The sequence below is a fragment of the Acartia tonsa genome, chromosome 6 (assembly GCF_053477335.1).
Source record: "Acartia tonsa isolate MP-2025a chromosome 6, ASM5347733v1, whole genome shotgun sequence".
Classification (NCBI taxonomy): domain Eukaryota; kingdom Metazoa; phylum Arthropoda; class Copepoda; order Calanoida; family Acartiidae; genus Acartia; species Acartia tonsa.
This window is the reverse complement of record NC_137265.1, coordinates 8,652,627-8,665,392: the sequence shown is the minus strand read 5'-3', so window position 1 is coordinate 8,665,392 and position 12,766 is coordinate 8,652,627. Positions and strand designations below refer to the sequence as shown.

At 32.8% G+C, this 12,766-nt stretch overlaps 1 protein-coding gene across 8 annotated transcripts in view; it reads left to right on the top strand.

The window, feature by feature from the left end:
* The window catches only part of LOC145321755 (uncharacterized), a 75,994-nt gene that overhangs the window by 47,362 nt on the left and 15,866 nt on the right, over positions 1 to 12,766 (top strand). For all 8 annotated transcript variants that reach the window (XM_080163335.1, XM_080163333.1, XM_080163330.1 and 5 more), the window contains exons 4-7: positions 1,942 to 2,366; positions 10,929 to 11,348; positions 11,720 to 11,954; positions 12,263 to 12,488. In XM_080163335.1, coding sequence (XP_080019461.1) covers positions 1,942 to 2,366; positions 10,929 to 11,348; positions 11,720 to 11,954; positions 12,263 to 12,488 — 1,306 coding nt within the window. The remainder of the gene's footprint in view (positions 1 to 1,941; positions 2,367 to 10,928; positions 11,349 to 11,719; positions 11,955 to 12,262; positions 12,489 to 12,766) is intronic.

Here is a 12,766-nt window from a genome sequence, read left to right as displayed (position 1 = left end):
TAAAACATTTTATTTCAAAAACTTAAAAATTTAACGATCTCTATTTTACAAGATAATTTTCATGAAAATGGGTTGAATATGACAAAAATTTGATCTGGTGTAAAATCTTGATTTCGAAGATTTATATGTTTTTTCAATTTCTGACGTTCGACACAAAAATTTTAGATTCATGCAGGTTTTTTTGTTGCTTAGTGGTGACTAAATTAAATAATGTCTTACATATTGTCTGCCAGTTTAACTATTTATATCCTCTTATTTCATGTATTTGGTTCATTCACTACATAATGTAACATTTTAACTGAATTTTATATTTTATGCTATTATTTATAATACAAAGTAGAATGATGTCTGTCTTTCTGCCCGTCCGTCTGTCCGTCCGTCTGTCTGTCCGTCTGTCTGTCCGTCTGTCTGTCCGTCTGTCTGTCCCTTAAAATCTCGGTAACCACTGAACCGATTGGATTCTACTCTTCAGGGAATATATCTACTGGTCCTGTGGTGGTTTTAGGCTATTTTCTTGGGTGATGGGACACCCAACCCCCCTAAAAAACAAAAAAATACCCCCAATTTTTAAAGATTTTTTTTGCCATATGTTTTGCGAATTCGCCATTTCTTCGCGAAAATTGGCGACCCATTCGCATTTTTACAGCTGGGTAGGTAATAGAAGATGTAATGATTCCCCCGATAGGCACGTACATAATTTTTTTAATTTACCTCTTGGGGCAAAGCTCCTAGAGGCTAGGGGCGAAGCCGTTAGTTTTGATTACAAGAAATTAATTTCAGGTTTATTTTAAAGATCCTTTTAAAAAAAATGATTTTATCTGATATTTTGTCATAAATTCACAATTCATATTATTCTTTGGTGTTGCTGAGATTGTTTCTAAATATGATTTAAAGGGCACTCCAAATGATTTTTGTTTTATGTTTGTTTGAAAAGCATTACCACCAGTAGTTACCTTTTAAAAACTAGTTTAAACATAAATCATGTTGAAATAAATCATGGTCTAATAAAAATAACTCTATATGCTTTTTGTTCTAATTTTCCGGTGGATAAGAACCGGTTCTCAGCCACACTGAAAAATCATGTATCGCATCGTAGTACATCCAGTTTTCTACGAATGTAAAAATGTACAATTACAATATTATAACCAGTTTTGTTAGCCCGTGCTATCGGCTTCTCGGGTCTAATAAAACTTGTTTTAATCTTATAATTATACATTCTTATATCCACGGAAAGCTGTTAATAATACAATGCGATACATAACATAACAAAAATGTATTAAATGAGTATACCTTTAATTTAGTGTTACTAAGGATGCAAAAATGACACAGTAAACTTATATAAGCGTCTCCTAGTTTTAGGCATGATCTAAAATGGGCGAACATATAGTATCTGCCTTGCATTAAAACAATTATAATGCACACACAAACAAACTTTTTAGTTAAGAGTATTACAAGGAAAAAAATTCACAGTAAGTGTCTCAAAGGCATGTTTTTATTCAAGTTGAAAAATGTTGTTTAAATGTGCAAAAATTGAATTATTTTTAAAAGAAATCATCTATATTTTTAACTATCGTTTAAAGACGTATACAAAATGCAAAGTAGCTAAACTGGATAAAAACTCTTAATTGAACTTAACCTTTATATTTAGAAGCACAGCTAATCTAAATTATGCAGGGAGGGAGGGGGCATTGGGCTGTTTATTACACTAGACCCCATAGTTTTATTATAACGTTGGCTTAAAACTTTGGGGGCTTTTATTGAATTGTGATTGGTTGGTACTTTAAGTTGAGTGTCCAAACGTTTCATTCACTAGTTGTTATCTACAGAAGGAGGAATTTTGTGTATCATCAATCATTGGGGATGTACATAAATTTATCGGCCATTGTCTTATCCCTTTAGATCCCTGTAATAATAGCATTATTTTAAAACATTTTCTTTTAGATGATGATGAATCTGTGTCCATGAACGGTGAGGAGGATGAGGACCACCTCTTTGAATTTGACATGTCACCAGAGCGGGATCTGGAGGACCTGGAAGAGGCTGCAGCCCCCTCAAAGGACCACCGTAGCAGGCTAATGCCAACATCGTCCTCCAACAGCTTAAACAGCAACAGCAGTAATAGCCTAACGGCTGTGGCGGCTACCGCTGGCAGCGCTAATAACCTCGGCTGTGAACTGCGCGTGCGCACCTATTCAGACAGCTCTAACGGCTCGTGCTCACATAGGAAGCCGTTGATAGCTGCTAACGGCGCGGGTAGCGGCCAGGAAAGCGAGAGTGAGGATAACGGTGCCAGGTACAGGGCTGGGTTCTCATCCATTTTCGGCAGCACCAGCTCAGGTCTTGGCAGTGAAAAAAGAACGTCACAAGTAAGTAAACCTTTTCCAGTATGGCTTTGAAACCGATTAGTATCCGCTGGATTAGAACAGGTTCTTAACCATAATGAAAAATTATGTATAGGGTCGTATTATAGACAATTTCAACAAATATATCCTAATTTCTTTTGAAGATTGCAAAAAATATGTTTTCCTGCTGTGGCGCCTATTCTAATTTTTTCCCAGTATTTTTCTTTGAAAAAAAATACATTTTTTAACTTTAAAGCAAGGGGAATTTGCGTAGTTTATTTTATTAGAATAATTTTCCTGTTATGCAATAGAAAAATATTGTAATTGAAAAAGCTTTAAATACCCTTTTTACTAGAGCAACCGTTAATACAAAAGGCAGTAAGGGAGGGGACATTTGGCTGTTTATTACACTAGTCCCCAAAATTTTAAAGTATCCTTTCATATTGGTTGGCTCAACAACTTTGGGGACTTTTATTGAATTCTTATTAGTTGATTCATTAAGTTCAGTGTCCAAACGTTTCAACCAAAAATTGTAATCTAGAGAAGGGGTGAATTTATGTATCATAATTGAGGATGTACATCAATATATCATCAATATATCCCTGTATAAAAGGCCTGCATGTTTATGGACTCTAAACTAGTAAACAACCCCTGATTGTTCCCTTGAACCATTTTATATTGAAATATCACATCATAATAGATACCTAATAAAACCATGTAATCTACTGTGATTTCTATGGATTAATGGCTCTAGAAAGTATTCCTTATCTTCATGGACATCTTGGTAGATTTTCTATTTCCTTTCCACCCCCTGAACACCCTTAATGCCAAACAAAGCAGCTAAATAATCTATTGGTAATTGGTCATTTAGTTGCCTAACTGAAAATTGAAAGTTTTAGGAATGCCTTAGCTTAGTGAAAGCAACATTATAAGATTCTTTAGACAAATACCTTATATAAAGTCATTCCTATAGTTATAGTCCAAAACTATATACTATAAAAAAAATTGCAGTAAAAGAAGAACTCTTTATCTACCCTATATTGTAAAAAGGTGTGGACTTAATTCCGCACAAATTTTACATTATCAAATCATTACAACTGCATTTTATTACAACAGAACAAAATAACTCCATTTTACTCTGATCATTAATAGCCCATTCTTATCAACTTGACTTTGTGTCTATATTTCGAATATGAAACTGTATTTGATTGCAATCAGAGATAGAGGCGACAATGGGCCCTAAAGTTTTAGATTTAAACTTGATTTTGTGATTTTATTTCGAATAATGAAACACTATGTATATGTGTTATTATGGGGAAATAATGACACCCCATGCTTAAATACATTTTACTTCATACAAATACACAAATAAGGCCTAATGATAGTTTACGTTAGGGATACAGCCATAGGTCAATGGAAAATAGATTGATACAATATCAGCCTAGAGATATTTGAAAACAAACGATTTATCTTATATGTTTTCTGAGAAAAAAAAGATTGATTTGGAGTAATGTATGCCCCTAAATCTAGGGGATGGCTATTCTTGAGATAAGCATTAACTTCCGCATTTAAAGTATTATCGTTCATGGAGGGAGGAGACAATGGACTATTTATTACACTTGTCCCCAAGGTTTTCCATTCTTTGGCTCAACAACTTTTGGGGCCTTTTACTGAATTTTGATTGGTTGTTTCAATTCGTGGAGTGTTTAAACGTTTCAACCACAAATTTAAACTGTATAATGGGTAATTTTGTGTGTCATCATTGGGTATGTACATCAATTTATCGGCTATTGTCTTATCCCTTTATATTCCTGTTTACATACTCATTTCATTTATGACCTATTTTTTTGGCGAATTTTAGAGACTATTTATATGCGAAGGTGAATTCTCACCACTGTTGAAACATGCCTACATATGAAAGTGCCATAAAATCGTTGTAGGATACCATTTACAATAGTTTTATATGTATATAACATTTGGAAAGTTGACAAAGTTCAGTTTTAAAACATAATCTTTAGAGTTTTAGTAAAAACTTGTTTGATTTTCTAAAGTATTTCTTTAGAAATTATTTTAGGAAAAAAATACTACTGAAACTAGAATATTCAAGATTTTCATTTTCAAAAATCTTGTTCTGGGGGCATTTTTTGAATTCATTATTACACGAAAATGCAATTTATATTAACAGTGGAATGAACTAAAAATTTTGATATTCAAAATGCAAGGTCGGTTTTTTTCCTGAAAACCAATTCTTTTCTCGGTTTAAATCGCTTCAAAACATTGACAATATTTTTGATCTTTGCTATTTCAAAGATCAAAGAAAAAGCCTTTGTTTATAGATATGCCCAAAGCATTACATTGAATATTTAGAACTTGTAGAAAAATGGTAGGCAATCAATTGATTTATAAATAAAGCTACTGGGGTTTTCAGTATTAGGTTACATATTAAAGATTTTAGTCAAACCACCGGTCATTATCATGAGCTTAGTAAAAAAAACAGTATTATTTCTTGTACTATATTCTATGTGTATATATCAGGGATCTATAGGGATAAGACAGTATACGATAACTTAATGTATATCTCCAATGAGGATACACAAAATTACCCCTTCTATAATTATAATTATTGGTTGAAACGTTTGGACATTCAACTTAATGAAACAACCAATCTAAATTCAATAAAAGTCCCCAAATTTGTCGAGTCAACGAATAAGAAAATGTTATTAAAAAAACTTTGGGGACTAGTGTAATAAACAGCCCAATGTTCCCTCCCTACCTGGTATACATACTTCTGATACTTGAATTAGATAAGGCTGGTGTATGGACTAAAAACAAGATCACTTTACCAGGGCGTGATTTTCTTACTTAATCTGTATGTAACTTTACCATCCTACGTTTTATGGTTGTGTCATAAATTTTTTATCTTATTATATAGCAATATTAGTAGGGCAGAAGGGGACATTGGGCTGTTTATTACACTAATCCCCAAAGTCTTATAATAACCTTTTCTTTACAACTTTGGAGATTTTTACCTAATTTTGATCGGTTGGTTTGTTAAGTTGAGTGTTCAAACGTTTCAATCACTAATCTTAATCTACAGAAGGGGTAAATTTGTTTGTCTTAATTGGGGATGTATATCAATTTATCGGCCATTGTCTTATCCCTTTAGATCCCTGCATAAAATGTGAACAGTTTTGTGAGGGGCAATGCATTTTTATGGTTTTTGTATTATTGTCACTAGAATAATCTAGAAAATTCGAGAAATATAAAAATATTATTACATACCTATGTTATTGCAATGATTGTTTAGGTACAAGACCCAATAGCTTTTCTAGCTTTTGATATTAATAGAAAGTTGATTTTAAACTACATTGTACTATGTGGCCTAAAACCTCACGTTTTTAAGAGCGAAGCTCTTCTGTAATTCATAATTTTATGTCCTAAACGTTGAGGGGATTTTCTTTGGTGTTTAAAATGTCTTCTCCATAACAAACTAGGTCCGTGGGTTTGTATTTGATACCTTGAGGGGCATTTAAAGTGGAGAAAATGTGATTTATTCAGCTGGTATATGAGATAGTGTCTTGAACCTCTGATGATTCAATTTGTCCTTTTGTCTTTTTGACGGACTTAGCTTATTGTTTCATAAATGCTTGTCCTTACATTCTCCGCTAGTTATGGTTATTTTATCCTTGCTTTATTTGATGATTCAAGTTGTATTTAACCAAGATAGAACATACTAGATAAAAGAGTTACTGGCCTGTTTCAAATCCTTTGGTTTCCATAGCAACTTGAGATATTGTGCATATAATTCCGAAAAATTTTATTCCAGTGTTTTCGATCATAGACGGCAATAGCAATTAAGTATGTAAAGTCCGGAATCTAAAAGGATAAGACAATGGCCGATAAATTGATGTACATTGTACATCACCAATGATGATAACCAAAATTAATCCTTCTGTATTAAAAATTAGCAGTTAAAAATTTTGAACACTCAACTTAATGAATCAAACAATCGAAATAAAAAAAAAGTCCCCAAAGTTGTTAAGCCAACGAATATGAAAATGTTATCATAAAACTTTGGGGACTAGTGTAATAAACAACCAATTGTCCCCTCTCTCCCTGGATGGAGGTAGTTTTTAATGTTGTAATGACTAATTGTAATGGTTCTGGTGCTAAAATATATTTGTGGAAGTGAACTCACACCACTAGATGTTACTATGTGAGGCTGAGACACGTTAAGCAGTTAACACATTTCAAATGCATTAGTGAATTTAAACTCAACAACAAATCATTTTAACTCCTGACTTTGTACTATTATTTGGCTTTAGTTTTGCTTAGCCATATAGCATTTGAAAAGGTATAATATAATCATAAAACAAAAATTATGCCTTTAGACTAGACCATACAGACAGACCTCACTAACAGAGTACAAATAATGATAAAAATAATCTTATCAGTAATCTAATTGTCATTTAAAATCTAAGATATAAATAGCTCTAGTTTAAAATATCCTTTTTTGCCAAATCCTACAACTTTTTCTAAAGTAAAATTTATTGCCCTCATAATCAGGCCATTTGAACCAGTTATAAATACGGCTTTTTTGTTTAGATATACATTTAAATAATGTGTGTTAATTAAGATAAAAACAAGTACAAGTATGTGCATAGATAGTTTGCATAGACAGCAGACCTATTTGAATAATAGACGTAGATAATGCTTAGTGAAAATAATGTGTAGTCATTTCGTATTAATTTGATATTAGGATTTACAAGATTGTATTATCATAACATGATAATTATACCAAATATTGATTGTGTTTAATTTTTTTCAACATTCGGTACAGTGAAGATTCTTCACTGAAGAGCTGCAGGGTTAAGACACTGGATGTGTAGGACAGCCCGCAGGGGTTAGGCGTAAAGAAAAAAATGCCCACAAACAAGTATATCACAGTCATTTTACACAACTTTCTTTGGTGTAATGAAGTCCTTACTCTACACACAGAGAAACATTTTTTGTCTGTCTTTTTATTAAATTGCAATTTTGTACAAATAAAACTTTAACATTGTTGGTTGAAAAATGCACAATGTTGTATAAATGTATTTGTTTTGAAAAGACGTAAGAAATGCAGGAAGGTAGGGGACATTGGGGCTGTTTTTTATACTAGTCCCCAAAGTTTGATAATTACATTTTTATATTCATTGTCGTAACAACTTTGGGGGCGTATACTGATTTTTGATTGGTTGGTTTATTAAGTTAAATGTCAAATTGTTTCAACCACTAATTGTAATCTACAGAAGAGGTAAGTTATGTGTATAATCATTGGGGATGTACATTAATTTATTGGCCATTGTCTTATCCCTTTAGATCCCTGCAAGAATTGACAATATGCTTACCTAAATCTTTCAAAGCACTATGCAAGGAATTTGAAATGTTTTTAAATGGATTGCATTGTTCTTTAACGTTAGCCAGTGCAATTATATTTCATCTAATTGCAAATATCGTCAATGATTTTAGTTTATTTTGGGGATTTTGTAAATATTTTAAGCATTGAAATGAATGCAATAAATTCTAATGCTAACAATAAATTGATGTACAATGTACATCCCCAATGATACAAAAAAATGTCTGCAAATGAAAATTAGTGGTTGAAACGTTTGAACGCAACCAATCAAAATTCAATAGTTTTTAAGTCAACGAATAAGAAAACATTATTATAAAACTTTGGGGACTAGTGCAATAAACAACACATTGTCTCCTCTAGCCCTGGACTTCATTAGTTGATAAAGATAGCATTTAGGGGTAAATTTATTTTTTGTTTTCTTTAACCCTATCACATATATCGGAAATGTGCTAAATGTACATAACATAGGAGAGGATTAGGGGGGGGGGCCGGGGGGGTAGGGGTTGTGATCTATTAGGGTTAATGACCTGTTGGTAGGGAGAAGGGGGTGAGGGAAGTTTAGGATCTATTATCAGATTTCAATACACGTGTACATGATAGGAACCTAGTTCCTTTAATTTAGTCAAATATAATATTATTAACATCAGCACAGCTGTTGTATAGGCGCGTTTATCTGTCTTTGAAAGATCCCTCAATTAAAAGAAGTTTTCCTTCGCAGATTTTGATTTTATTTACTGAATAATATTTTCTACTCTTCTTTCCATTATAATGTTATACTTATAAAATAAAGCAGCTGAAAGTTATCACAATAAAGCATAATCTGTACATTTTGAAATAAGTTAAGGGGGGAGGGGTATAAACGCATGAGAAGGATTAAATATATCGATTCTTAAATTATCAGGGGAGCGGGGATTGACCAATCGCTTTTAATAAATTTGCAATTCTTTTCACCTTAATAATTTCACAAGGTATTAAAACAAATAACATTTAGGTGAATGATCATTTATTGTTCAGTGTCTTTTCCCTAATTCCCTGTAAATTTTACAAATATCAAAAATTATTTAGCATACATAGCATGAGATATTTATAGATATTCTACTAATGTTTCCCAAATAATGGTAATATTATGGAAGGGGTGGTGGGTATCCCTATTAAAGTTAACTAAAATATTTCTATTTCAAAGTAAAGATTTTCCAGGAAAGAAAAAATACATATTCAGTTAATTTGCTAAAAAAATAATTTGATAATGATGAATGGACACCATGGCTGTCACACAATGGTGTTAATTTAACCCTATAAAATTTATGATAGGGGAGTACAAAAAATAATGGTGGGGGGGGGGGGGTTAAGGGTTATGGTAAACTTAGCAATAAATTTGAACAGTTTAGGGCGGAGTAAATTAGGCATAGTACCCCCCCCCCCCTCCAATAAAAATCAACCATAAGAGAAGTCAACCTCAATAGGGGTTAGGATTAAATTTATAGTTTAAGATATATTTTATTCTAAAAAATATATTTTTAATATCTTTTAAAATGATAGTATTTTAACAGAAAATATTGTACATATTTTTCTGTAAGGCTTCATAATTGATAAATATCCGCTGGATTAGAGCCAGTTCTAAGCCATACTTAAAAATCATGTATAGCACCGTAATACATACATTTTTCATGAATTTAAAAATAAAATATTATAAATCTAAAACTGGTTCTTTACTAATAATCTTAGTCTGAATATCCGCGCAAAGCTGTCTATAATACGTTGCGATAACTATTCTGTACATGATGCACAAACTTCCCTATTACTATTATAGGCTTTTGGCCTAAATGATTAATTATTAACCCTATCCTAGCCGTGATATCTGTCTTGATACGGCATTGGGGGTGGGGGGGGGGGGCGTTAGGAGGGTTAAAATAAACAATTAAGGGTGGGGGGAGTTAGTTATTTATCTTTCATCTGATAAGAGGACTATTTCAATATTTAAATTTAGAAAATGTTTCATTTTTGCTGTTCTGAATTTACTAAAAATAAAAACTTTTATTGCTGCGCTGCTAATCAACATAAATGTTTTTATTGCCTTTAATTCTGAAGAAAAATATTAAAGTTTCTATGTAGCGCAACAATAAAATCTAACATTTTTTATCATTAAAATTGAAAATTTATATTGAAATTTCACTTCATTCTTGATTGATTTAATCAACTTTCTTGGACCGACAGACATTCTTACAATTACAATACTTTAAAAGTAGCTTCGCTAGTAAAAATAAAGGCTAACACGGTTTGAATTCATGATTTGATATACAAATACACGTGACCTATAGAGTTAAGGGGTGAGAAAGGCAGGCTTAGAAAGGGTTAACAATAGAAAGACTGTTCAGTCTAATTTTAATCAAATATTTCTATATTTAATATTTAGCCAAAGAGAGAGGGAACATGGGGCTTTTTATTACACTAGTCCCCAAAGTTTTATAATAACGTTTTCTTTTTCGTTAGACAGCAAATTTGATTGGTTGGTTAATTTCAACCACTAATTATAATCTACAGAAGCGGTAATTTTGTGTTTCATCATTTGGGATTTACATCAATTTATCGGCCATTGTCCTTAACTTTTTTTAAAGACACTTATTAGGCGCAATTATTAAAAATGTGGATGGTTAACCCTAGAAGAAAGTTACTTTCTTTTTATGATAAATATCTGAATCTCGAGGGTTAATAACGTTATCAGGGGGGGGGGGGAGGGCGATGGGGGAGGCTCTCTCTCTCTAGATAATTCTCTATAACTCTAGCACAATAATGTTACCATTAGAATTAGTATACAATGGAATATGCTAATAGGAACTCCACATGTTATTTAGTATAATATAATACACCAATCATTAATGTTCTCTAATAATATTATATTTATGTTATAATATAAAAGTGAAATGTTACTTACAGCTAAATTACCGCCTGTTAAATTTAAAATTCAGGTATGACAACAAAAACACGTTATGTTTATAATGTCAAACGTTTAGGACTATTGTCATGTCATTATTATAATAGCGTTTATTAGTGTTTTGAGATATGATTATGACTTATTTGTCGCCTACGTCCAATGTAATTAAAAACCCTGTGATCAATATAAACAATTTTAAAATTGTTTTCAGGGTTGACAGATAAAACATATTAATTTTATGATGAATTTTTTTTAGGAAACCCTGATCTTTGGGGAAGAAGTGGAGAATAAGAGCTTTGAGCCGTCTGAATGGCGAGACTATATGACAGAGAGGCTGTCCTGTAGTGAGGGAACCTTAACCCCGCTCAGCTCAAGCGCGCCAGATCTCTCCAGTGCTGCCAGCAGTGGCAGCAACAGCAGTAGTGTCGCTGAGGGCGGCGGTGGTGGTATTGGAACGCCGATTTTAGCGGCGAGTCCGTGTCCGCCTCTGGCTGGCGGTGGTCTTGAATCTCCCTTGATATCACCCGACAGCTTGTTGGAGGGACAACATTTAGAGGAGAGTTATCTGGCGGCTGCAGAAGAAGCAGCTGCCGCTGCAGCCGCTACAGGACCTTGTCCAGAATGTGATAGAAATTCTTTAGAATTGGCAAGTCTCAGTTTATGTGATAAATACAAGGTAGAACATTTTTTATGTTTTTAAGTCTGAGATCAGTTAACTGATATTTTATCTCTAGTTATAAATAAAACAGTAGGAAGGAAGGGGTCATTGGGCTGTTAATTACACTGGTCCCCAAAGTTATATGATAGCGTTTTCTTATTCGTTGTCTCCACAACTTTATTGGGATTTTAATGAATTTTGATAAGTTGGTTCATTAAGTTAAGTTTTCATACGTTTCAACTATTAATTGTAATTTACAGAAGGGGTAGTTTTTTTGTATCATCATTGGGGATATAAATCAATTTATTAGCAATTGTCTTATCCCTTTAGATCCCTGTGAAACCATAGTTTGCATGTCTTGAGATTAAATCCAAATTTATTTTTATTAGAATGAAAACCAAGAAGAACAATTGGACACAAATTTCAACAGCAACAAAACAAAAACAAGTATATCCAAGAGTAGTGCAGCTGCCAGCAGCGAATCTGATTCTCACCTCACCATTATCTGTACGTCGCCAGCTAACAGTGACGGCATCAGTTCTCCAGATACTTCCAAGAAAATTTGTGAAAAGGATTTATCAATTTTGTTGAATCAATTAGATGAAGACAACCATATATATCCAGGTAAGTTACTTCTTAGCAGCGCAGCTACTATATACCTAGAGTAAGTCTGTCTTTACGTCCAACGAAATCTTGATAAATCCCATGTTTATTGACGGATTTTAAGGCTTAAATTGCTCAAAATTTATGAAACTATCAAATTAAGTTTCAATACTTGGATAAAAAAAGTTAATATTATATTGTTATGTCTGTTTAAGTTATTTTTGTATACTGGCAGTAAATGTTATTTAAAAAAAAGGGGGGGGGGATTAAGTTTTAGATTTGACAGATTGAAAAGTTGGTGGTTAAGTTTTAATCAAATCCATTTATAGGTCTTCACCATGTAAATTCTGCTGGAAGTCAGTTAAGTCAAGATGAACTGGGCGAAGATATCACACCTTTCCGCAAAAACTCCGCCCCCGCCAAGCTTCACAGCACTACCAGCGAACAGAAAGATCCGCCAACCGAAACTGAAACAACGCCAAGGTTGAAAAAGTGCTCCTCTTTGAGGACAGGACGGACGCCACCTGGGACACCTGGATCTAGAAAAATAGTCAGGTACAGTTTTTTGCTGTTGAACCTAAATGCATGAAAAGTAACTTTTCCGGCTTCTCTTTGAATGATACAATCTTTAAAAAAAATGTGCATAAAATTAACAATTTTGTAAGTTCAACAAACATTTATTACATGAAACTGATAAAATCTTTGATGTTTTTTTTAATCATGTTATTTTTAAGTAAGGATAACTTACAAAATTACATCACAAGATACATTGAAAACAGAAAATAGTGCTTCATAGTTTCATAATCACATAGTTAGAGACGGAGTGAGGAAAA